Here is an 11,493-nt window from a genome sequence, read left to right on the forward strand (position 1 = left end):
TCTATATTCAACGACCTCAGGTACAAAAAAAATGTATGTAACTAAACTATGATGGGAAACCTTTGACTTCTTTCTTTATATAAACTTTTGATTTAGTACCATAGAACTATGTAGAGTAAATGTACATTGCAACATGTCAACTCTTTCAACTCCAAGCAAAATTATATTTCCAAGCATAAAGTAATTTATGAATGAAATAAAATGCTCCGCTGGGGCGCAGCTTGATACGACCGCAGAGGTCGAACCCTGAACAGTTGGGGCAAGTATGAACACAACATTCAAGCTTGATTCAGCACTGAATTTGGATTGTAATTAAATATTTGACACAGCATAGGTTTCTGACACAGAATGAAAGTGGTCTAAGATACTTAAGAAAATTTAATTTACCTATTCAAACCATATCATTATTATTTACTTTTATATATAAATCAGAAATAACCAATTTAAAATGGAAAATTTTAAAGAAAAAAAAAAGGAAAAAGAATCCCCCCCCCAAATTTTTTGAACCCCCTTATGATTCATCACCCCAAAACTCAATCCCAGCCTTCCCTTTGTGGTATGGTACCTTGCAGTACAATTTCAGAGAGATCCATACACTTGAACACATGTTATTGTCTGGAAACTAGAAAAATGCTTGTTTTTTGGCCCCTTTTTGGTCCCAAATTCCTAAACGTTTAGGGCAATTACCCCCAAACTCAAACCCAGCTTTCCCTTTGTGATATGGAACCTTGTAGTACAATTTCATAAAGATCCATACACTTACACACAAGTTATTGCCATGAAACTAGAAAAATGCTTGTTTTTTTTTACCCTTTTTGGCCCCTAATTCCTAAAATTTGGAGGCAATTACCCCCAAAATCAATCCCAGCATTCCCTTTGTGATATGGAACCATGTGATACAATGTCAGAGAGATCCATAGACTAGTACACAAGTTATTGTCATGAAACTAGAAAAATGCTTGTTTTTTGCCCTTTTTTGGCCCCTAATTCCTAAAATTTGGAGGCAATTACCCCCAAAATCAATCCCAGCATTCCCTTTGTGGTATGGTACCTTGCAGTACAATTTCAGAGAGATCCATACACTTGAACACAAGTTATTGTCTGGAAACTAGAAAAATGCTTATTTTTGGCCCCTTATTCCTAAACTTTTTGGGCAATTACCCCCAAACTCAATTCCAGCTTTCCCTTTGTGATATGGAACCTTGTAGTACAATTTCATAAAGATCCATACACTTACACACAAGTTATTGCCATGAAACTAGAAAAATGCTTGTTTTTGCCCCTTTTTGGCCCCTAATTCCTAAAATTTGGAGGCAATTACCCCCAAATTCAATCCCAGCATTCCCTTTGTGATATGGAACCTTGTGATACAATGTCAGAGAGATCCATAGACTTGCACACTCTTTATTGTCATGAAACTAGAAAAATGCTTGTTTTTTGCCCCTTTTTGGCCCCTAATTCCTAAAATTTGGACGCCAGACGTGTGTTTCGTCTACATAAGACTCATCAGTGACGTTCAGATCAAAATAGTAACAAAGCCAAACAAGTACAAAGTTGAAGAGCATTGAGGACCCAAAATTCCAAAAAGTTGTGCCAAATACGGCTTAGGAAATCTATTCCTTGGATAAGAAAATCCTTAGTTTTTTCATTGGCAATCATAACACATCTCCTTATTTATATAATGATCTATATTCAACGACCTCAGGTACAAAAAAAATGTATGTAACTAAACTATGATGGGAAACCTTTGACTTCTTTCTTTATATAAACTTTTGATTTGGTACCATAGAACTATGTAGAGTAAATGTACATTGCAACATGTCAACTCTTTCAACTCCAAGCAAAATTATATTTCCAAGCATAAAGTAATTTATGAATGAAATAAAATACTCCGCTGGGGCGCAGCTTGATACGACCGCAGAGGTCGAACCCTGAACAGTTGGGGCAAGTATGAACACAACATTCAAGCTTGATTCAGCACTGAATTTGGATTGTAATTAAATATTTGACACAGCATAGGTTTCTGACACAGAATGAAAGTGGTCTAAGATACTTAAGAAAATTTAATTTACCTATTCAAACCATATCATTATTATTTGCTTTTATATATAAATCAGAAATAACCAATTTAAAATGGAAAATTTTAAAGAAAAAAAAAGGAAAAAGAATCCCCCCCCCCCCCAAATTTTTTGAACCCCCTTATGATTCATCACCCCAAAACTCAATCCCAGCCTTCCCTTTGTGGTATGGTACCTTGCAGTACAATTTCAGAGAGATCCATACACTTGAACACATGTTATTGTCTGGAAACTAGAAAAATGCTTGTTTTTTGGCCCCTTTTTGGTCCCAAATTCCTAAACGTTTAGGGCAATTACCCCCAAACTCTAACCCAGCTTTCCCTTTGTGATATGGAACCTTGTAGTACAATTTCATAAAGATCCATACACTTACACACAAGTTATTGCCATGAAACTAGAAAAATGCTTGTTTTTTTACCCTTTTTGGCCCCTAATTCCTAAAATTTGGAGGCAATTACCCCCAAAATCAATCCCAGCATTCCCTTTGTGATATTGAACCATGTGATACAATGTCAGAGAGATCCATAGACTAGTACACAAGTTATTGTCATGAAACTAGAAAAATGCTTGTTTTTTGCCCCTTTTTGGCCCCTAATTCCTAAAATTTGGAGGCAATTACCCCCAAAATCAATCCCAGCATTCCCTTTGTGGTATGGTACCTTGCAGTACAATTTCAGAGAGATCCATACACTTGAACACAAGTTATTGTCTGGAAACTAGAAAAATGCTTATTTTTGGCCCCTTATTCCTAAACTTTTTGGGCAATTACCCCCAAACTCAATTCCAGCTTTCCCTTTGTGATATGGAACCTTGTAGTACAATTTCATAAAGATCCATACACTTACACACAAGTTATTGCCATGAAACTAGAAAAATGCTTGTTTTTGCCCCTTTTTGGCCCCTAATTCCTAAAATTTGGAGGCAATTACCCCCAAACTCAATCCCAGCATTCCCTTTGTGATATGGAACCTTGTGATACAATGTCAGAGAGATCCATAGACTTGCACACTCTTTATTGTCATGAAACTAGAAAAATGCTTGTTTTTTGCCCCTTTTTGGCCCCTAATTCCTAAAATTTGGAGGCAATTACCCCCAAAAATCAATCCCAGCATTCCCTTTGTGATATGGAACCTTGTGAGATCCATACACTTACACACAAGTTATGTCTGGAAGTTACAAAAATGCTTATTTTTGGCCCCTAATTCCTTAACTGTTGGTACCATAACCCCCAAAATCAATCCCCACTTTCCTTTTGTGGTATTGAACCTTATTTTAAAATTTCATTGAGATCCATTCACTTAAACTAAAGTTAGAGTGCGAAAACTAACGTGTCTTCGGATGACGACGCCGGACGACGCCGATGACGACGCCAACGTCATACCAATATACGACCACAAAATTTGTTTGCAGTCGTATAAAAAGGAGTTCTTAATTAAGAAATAAACTGATTTGCTGAGCGCAGCTGGATACACCCGCAGAGGTACTACCCTGAACAGCTGGGGCAAAAATGGACACAATATTCAAGCTTGATACAGGTCTGAATTTGGATTGTAATTAAATATTTGACATATTATAGTTTCTGAATAAATGTAGTCAATGAACTTGAAATCGGTTATATGAATTGAATTTATATTCAATTAAAGATTTCTTGCTGTTGTGCAATACACTGTGCTGTTGTGCAATACTTAATAAATCTGTTGCCAGACTATAAACAAATAAAGTTCAATTTCTTCTCAATGTCATATTTGAAATTTATGAAAATCAATAGGGAGATTACATCAATAGCTATAAATAATTCACCAAAGTTTCATGTGAACTGCTTAAAGCATTTTTGAGTTGTTGTCCAAAAACTGGAAAATCCCCCCTTTTTTAATGAATAAAACCCCATAACTCAGAAATGTAAAATCTAAAATTTATAAAATTCTAAAGGGAGCTTACGGATTGATAATTTAGTCTTAGATGCAAAATTTTTTATCAGTTGTTAGTGGCTTTGAACTAGCTGTCAGTAACTGCGAGTACTCTCAGATTTGTACTTAGTGTCTTTTTGTTGTTTGGATGTACAACTACCCGACCACGTCCACTTGTATTTGTATTTATCCATCTGATGAGTTTAGCCTCTTTCAACTGATTTTTATAGTTCTTTCTTATATTGTACTGTTACACCACTGTCCCAGGTTAGGGGGAGGGTTGGGATCCGGCTAACATGTTTAAGCCCGCCACATTCTGTATGTACATGTATGTGCCTGTCCCAAGTCAGGAGCCTATAAAAGTGTAATTCAGTGGTTGTCGTTAGTTTATGTGTTGCATATTTGTTATATTTGTTCATTTTTTTACATAAAATAGGCCGTTAGTTTTCTTGTTTGAATTGTTTTACATTGTCATTTCTGGGCCTTTTATAGCTGACTGTGCGGTATGGGCTTTGCTCATTGTTGAAGGCCGTACTGTGACCTATAGCTGTTAATTTCTGTGTCATTTGGTCTCTTGTGCATGTGTGGAGAGTTGTCTCATTGGCAATCATACCACATCTTCTTTTTTATATTTACATCAACAGATATAAAAAATTCACCAAAGTCAAGGTGAGACAACAAAACTTAGTTGTAAGATCTCTGAAATTTTTTACAGGGTACGAGTTTTTCTCATTGTTGGAGATTGTACGGTGACAGTAACACCTGTAACTGCTTAAACCCATTTCTTATGCACTTTAGTTTGATAAACTCACTGAATATCATACCACATCTCCTTATTTTTATATGCATTACAATTTACATGTGCATGTAATTGTAAATATATATATATATCAGAACAAAATTCATTGCGTCACTTTTATTTATGCATCCTTTGGCACAATACAAGTTCTAAAATTACACAACATAAAACAACTAAATGTTATTTCAGATGAAAGTTTTGTTTCAGTTCCATTCATAGGATTTATTAGAATTTTGTATGTTTTGCCAAGTCCAATAATTCGCTCTATGTGACATAGAGCCATAGTTGACTACACCACCAGGTGTCGAACATTCAAGAATTTTCAGTGTTTCTGTTTTTATTTGATGAAAAGGTTGCCTGAGCTCTAGGAGCTTTAGGTTTTATCACGGGATATTCTGTGCTGTCAATAATAATCCAAGTCGTAGGAAACTTTAATTTGAAGTTGGATGGTGAAAAATACCTGACTAAACCACTAGATGGCCAAGTGTTAGCCTCATACCACTGTTTAGACATAAAAACAATCCATGTATACACAATATTCTTAACACTAGATTCAATCTAGAATCTAGACAGTTCAAAGTTGGTTGTATGATGCCTCAATTTCATCAAAGTCATAAAAAAACTGATTTTCAACTGACACCCTATCAATTTGAAAATATATGTATCTCAAACAATGTGCTGCTGGACCAAGTGTGGTCAAAACAAATAAAAATTTACTATACAACTCTAAACCGGTATAAAAATGCATGGCTGTGTCACGTGTCTTCATTTCAAAATTCTCTGCTGAAAACATAGGCATTGATGGTGTTTGCGTAATTCCATCTGTGAAGCTCAACATTAGCTCAGCAGTTGGTGGTGGACAGTCATAAATCCTTTCTGCAGTATGAATGACTTCTTCAGGAAAACCAACTTTACAATCAAAACTTTCCTCTAGATTTCTACTACAATATTCATCAAGTTTAGTTCTTTTGTTTTCACAGGAAACTGCCCTGATTTTTCTTTTTGCGAACGATTCAGTCTCTTGCTTGGAAAATAGGCTGGGAATTGCAGTAGACTTAAGTCTCTGTATGGAGGGTTTGCGCCCTGAAAAAGGTTATAAAACATTAGATTTTTTAAAATTAAATGAACTTCCATTAGCAATGTTTACTTTGTACTACCTGGCGAAATATTAACTAGATTTATTCATTACAATCTGGATAAAACTATGTTTGCCTGATTCAATGTATGTTATGTTAATCCAAAGGATAAACAATGAGAGACTTATGCAACAAACGTACATTGTTTGTACCTAAATAACTATAATATAGATGAGAGCATGTCATTGTTTTGCTCCTGTTAACATTGTCATTGATATTTTTCAAGAAAGTCTATGAGGCATAGCTTATGCATTCCTGTCATTACTACATTAGCATAATTACTGCTAAAATAATTCTCAGTATGATATACCTCTTGTAAGAAATCATTATAATTGTAGCAATCACCAAAAAATCTCAAACAGATCACATTGAATCGTAATCCAAAAAATTATGACGTCTTGAATTACCCACCCCCTTTTATTCTAAAACGATAATTGCGGTTGTAAACAGACTTTGGTTTATTCGCATGGAGATTACATATATAACTATATATTTCACAAAGAAAAATAAAGTTTTACCATGAATAGTTTCCTCCACGTAGTCTTTTTCAGTAAAACGTGCCTTGCAAACAACAGCTGATTGAGATGGACTCCACGATATCATCGTGTTCTCGTCCAATCTGCGTATGGGCCATGGCGTTGATCCAACTTTTCCTTCTTTTTAAGTCATTTGGAAATGCATGTCCTCCTCTTAAATGACATCCAGGTACACAACAACAAGTACTTGGCATCGTTAATTAAAAATATAACTGAAATAGTTGCACAGTGCAGAAACCGGAAGAAGAGGAACAGGATCCGCTACCACGGCGCCACCTATTCAGGAACGATAATTTGCTACTTTATATAACTGCGAAAATAACGTTAGACGGGTTCACTTGCATAAACAGAAATGCGCTTTAAATTGTATAATATAATTCATGTTCAGTCGACCTTTAATTATTATATCAACGACTGAAATGATTTATAAACATCTAGATTGCAGATAACACTCGAAATTAACCCGAGCTCTTTCCACACGGAATTCAAATAATTCTAGTTTGTCAATCGGTTGACGGCTTATAATGCAAAATACTAATATATCAAAAGTTTTTAAAACTAACAAAACACAATGATCGTTTCTCTATTTCACAATGTAAATGAAATGAAACAAAAAACATTTTATATCGCAATAAGAAGAGGAGAGAATTCAACATTTCCGGATCTACTTGGAGTCTAATGACCCCCCACGTAGATAAGTTGGATATCGCGGAAGGAAGGATTAACCCGGCAACTAGAAAGGCATTAAAGCACTGCCTTTAAAAACCAAAGGATTAAAACCTGAACTGTATTCTATTTAACTAAAACAACTATTTGTTTTGATTTAAGAATTGCTATGTAAAATAAGCGGCAAAAATATTTTTCTAGACAATTTACAAACATATATTTTTTATAGAACATCAATAAATTTTGTTAAACTTTTACTCAAAATTTGTGTAGTTCAAGCTAACAATAAGCGGCAAAAATATTTTTCTAGACAATTTACAAACATATATTTATATACAACATCAATAAATTTTGTTAAACTTTTACTCAAATTTTGTGTAGTTCAAGCTACAAAAATATTTTTTTTGTCATGCATCCGATTTCACCTTGAGAGATGCACACGCCTGATGAAGCTAATTTGTTTAGCGAAATATTGCGTGAATAATATAAAATATAACAACTAATTTTATAACACTCGTTAGTGTGTTAAAGTTATATTCTTAGGCACTTATATATTTTAATGTAGTAACTGTACAGTTTATTTACAAATTAATCCAAGCCTAGATCGATAGAATGTTGATTGTTGCTATTTTTAGACACTATATATATAAGATTGCCTAACAATGTAATTTTATCACACTATTTAGTATGTAAATATAAGAATGTTTAAAATATTTAGAAAATGATGTAAATAAACGCAATATTTCGCTAGACTAACTAGCTTTATCAGGCGTACATCTATCCAGGTGAAATCGAATGTAGATGATAAGAAACTTTTGCAGCTCAATGTATATGTTGCACTTGAATTTAGCTGCCTTGAAAGTAATACATAATTTGAATGAAGTTCAAGATTTTTACAAAATTGGTAGTTGAAGTTAGCAACGTCCATTGGCCAATATTACAGGATAAAAAGGACGATGCTGTGTACTAAATTATTCTTTATCTTTCCTGTATCTTTTCTCATCTTTTTCGTTAAGACCATCAGGTTCTAAAGTGTGGAGTTGGTGGATCCAAAAATGTTCTCTTCTCCTTCTCGCCGTGGTGTCCCACTCGGTGTTGACTTCTATGATTGGGAAAGTAACATTATCAAAAGAATGTTTCGTTGAACGAAGATGTCTTGTGAGAGGACAGTTTTTGTTGGTTTTGTACCATGAACGATGGTTATTGAGCCGAATATTAAATTTGTCCATTGTTTCTCCCACATACTGACTGCCACAAGTGTCACATGTTAATATACCCCTTGTACTCACTTACCATCCTGATTTTAAAAATGTGTCTTCCATTGTTCAGAAGCATTGGAAAATTAAAGAAAATGATTCAAATCTTTAAAAAGTATTTTCCTCACCACCAGTCATGGCCTTCAGAAGACCTAAAAACATCCGTGACAAATTAGTGACATCTGTATTAGCAAAGCAGCCTACTCCATCTCCCGGTTGCTACAAACAATGTGGTCGAAGGAACTGCTTGTGTTGTAAAGCTGCCAATACAAGCAGTTCTTTCATCAGCTCCGTTACTAAACAAAATTATACCATCTACTCAAATTCCAACTGTAAAACGGAGAACTCAATTTATATATTAACATGTGACACTTGTGGCATTCAGTATGTGGGAGAAACAATAAATATATATATATATAAATTTAACATATGATACATATCAGTACAACGGACACACAGGGCTTGTACCTTTATGTATACACAATAGACAATTGTATAGTATAAGTTGGTAGCCGCGAGGTTAATATGGTTAAGATCAATGAGTTAAAAAGTCAAAAGGTTAAGACTAGTTGGTTTAGGTTCGAATCCCTGTGTTTGCTTTGTTATCCCTATAATTTAGTTTTTCCGTGTTTCTTATTTTATTTGTTACTGCGGATATTTGTGTAGTAATAGCGGGTTTTTTGGATTATTATTGGCTATTTCACATATTTGAAAAGAGAATGATTACAATCAATTTATTCATTATTGATTTTAATAATATAGTATGCTTTCATCTGTTTTACTACATATATTTACAAATAAGTATTCCCAAATCCCTATGCGAGTAAATCATGGTATGCCTAGAATTAGGCTTCTTGATAGAATTTGCAGTAGCATAATAATTATATGTACTTACAAATCAGTTCGAATATGCCTTATTATGTAAATTATGAATGATATTCAGATGCATGATAATTTAAAGAATGATGTATTATGTTATATTTGTATTTCTCTAACCAATTAATTGTGAACTTAAATTTATTAATGCATCGTTGAACATGATAACATGGTTATTTAAACTCATTAACAATACCCTCTTATTGAGAAAAGGCTTTAAGTTTCAAATAGTTTAAGTTAGAGATATAATTAACAAGCGTTGATTCATGAAAAGCAAAATAATTGGTCCTCCGTGTTCATGGTTTCTTTTTCAAGATTCAACGCCTATTCATTGTATCTATAATACAGAAATGACAGGTGTAAAACAATTCAAACGATCTTAGCTTACCTGAATTAGGGAAATGTCCGTTCTAAACCCTGTTGCTACAGAGATTCCACTATTTTCTAAATAAGGTTGCGAACCATGTTCATGAATGGACAATCTAATGCCAGCTTCTGAAGCTATGTATGGGACATAATCACTTTGATTAACGTTGATTAACATCCTTAAAGCTTAATAAATAAACAAATATAGTAATATACATTTAAGTATAGCTTGAAATAGCATATAATTGCAATTCATCCATTCTGCTTGTGTACATGTTGTACTTAAAATAAAAAATACAAAGCATGTGAAATCAAATGTAAAGATCTGCTTGATATGTATCACATATCTGTCTTCATATCGCCAACTTCCATCTCATAGGAATTGTTTGATTAAAGTCGCAACTTGGAAAATTTACAAGTATGAATACATATGGATAGCAGCCGAATTGAATTCTGAGAAAGACCCAAAGTGAAAAGAGGGTAAGTACAGAATTTAAGTATAAGTTTGAACACTTTGAATGTCGAAGCATATACATGTTGAAAATATGCCGCACAGCCCTTTATTTTGACCTTTGAAAAATAGTAGTGCATATGAATTTTCCATTTTAGGATACAATTTTTTACGAAACTTCATAGTAAAAGTGCACAGTTTTAGCCGTCGAAGGAGTTCCTATGGGAAATTGCATTGTCTATATTTACAGAAGTCGTGCGGGAGAATATGATTTATGTAGTTGTTGTTGGCTTTGAACTAGTTTTCAGTAACTGTGCGTTTTCGTAGATCGATACTTGGTGGTTTTGTCTTACGGTTAACGAATAATTAGCTATTCTTAACAGATGTTTACAGTTTGTTTCTGTATTAAATAATTGGCTGATTTTGTTCAAAACTTGCCCTCACAAACATGCTCAACACGGCCATATTGTGAATGTGCCTGTCCAAAGCCAGAAGCCTGTAATTCAGTGGTTATCGTTGGGTACTGTTTGTTATATCAGTTTTTGTTATTATCTTGTCATATTCCAGCAATGGGATTTACACACTGTTTAGTACCGTACGATTTCCTATAATAGAAAACAAAAGATACGGGTTACAAATCCATGACACAAAATAAGTACATGCACAGCAAAAAAAAAAAGACAAACAAAAAGCAAATAATTGCTTAAGTAATACCACACTTCTACCACATGTCCTTATGTTATATATTGCCAAAATACTATAATAAGTGAATTTAAGTTTGATATAATGATATTATAAATCTTTCAAAAAATAAAACATGAAATGCAAAGTTCGAGGCGTATAATTTATGTTACAGTTTATAGGATTACTGTTTGTTTCGTCGTTTTTTTTAATTTTTTATTTAAGTCAATATATTCCCCGTTTCTGATCATAAACCAAATTTAATTACACAAACCTTTACGAATTTTGTTACTGTTTCAATGATTCGAACATTAGATTCAATGAGGGTTTAACAAATCATTTACTATTGATACAAACTAATCATAGATACCATGATTAAAATTGTGTACACCAGACGCGCGTTTTGTCTACAAAAGACGCATTTGTGAAGCTCAAATGAAAAGAGTTAAAAAAGGCCAAATGAAGTATCAAGTTGAAGAGTATTAAGGACCAAACATTCTAAAAGGTTTTGCCAAATAAAGCTAAAGTAATCTAATCCTGAGGTGGAAATTACTGAGTAGAAAACAGTTAATGCATATCAAACTATACTTGCCAAAAAGTGGGCCTGCACGTCTTGTGATGATTTTTTCTGCAGGGAATCTATAGCACTGTCCATAGTAGTTGTCGAAAAAGGGAACAAATACGCTGAGGCAAAAAACAATAACAAAGATATGTTTACCATACCATAAATTGGTTTAATAA

At 33.8% G+C, this 11,493-nt stretch overlaps 1 protein-coding gene across 1 annotated transcript in view; it reads right to left on the reverse strand.

Moving 5' to 3' along the window:
* LOC127721920 (amiloride-sensitive sodium channel subunit beta-like) overlaps positions 1-10,170 on the reverse strand; it is a 28,636-nt gene extending 18,466 nt beyond the window's left edge. Inside the window, exon 1 of the mRNA XM_052228730.1 lies at positions 9,643-10,170. Within this exon, the coding sequence (XP_052084690.1) occupies positions 9,643-9,798 (156 nt within the window). The 5' untranslated portion in view covers positions 9,799-10,170. The remainder of the gene's footprint in view (positions 1-9,642) is intronic.
* Positions 10,171-11,493: the final 1,323 nt, after the last annotated feature.

This window comes from Mytilus californianus, unplaced genomic scaffold, assembly GCF_021869535.1.
Source record: "Mytilus californianus isolate M0D057914Y unplaced genomic scaffold, xbMytCali1.0.p SCAF_12, whole genome shotgun sequence".
NCBI classification, from domain to species: Eukaryota; Metazoa; Mollusca; class Bivalvia; order Mytilida; family Mytilidae; genus Mytilus; species Mytilus californianus.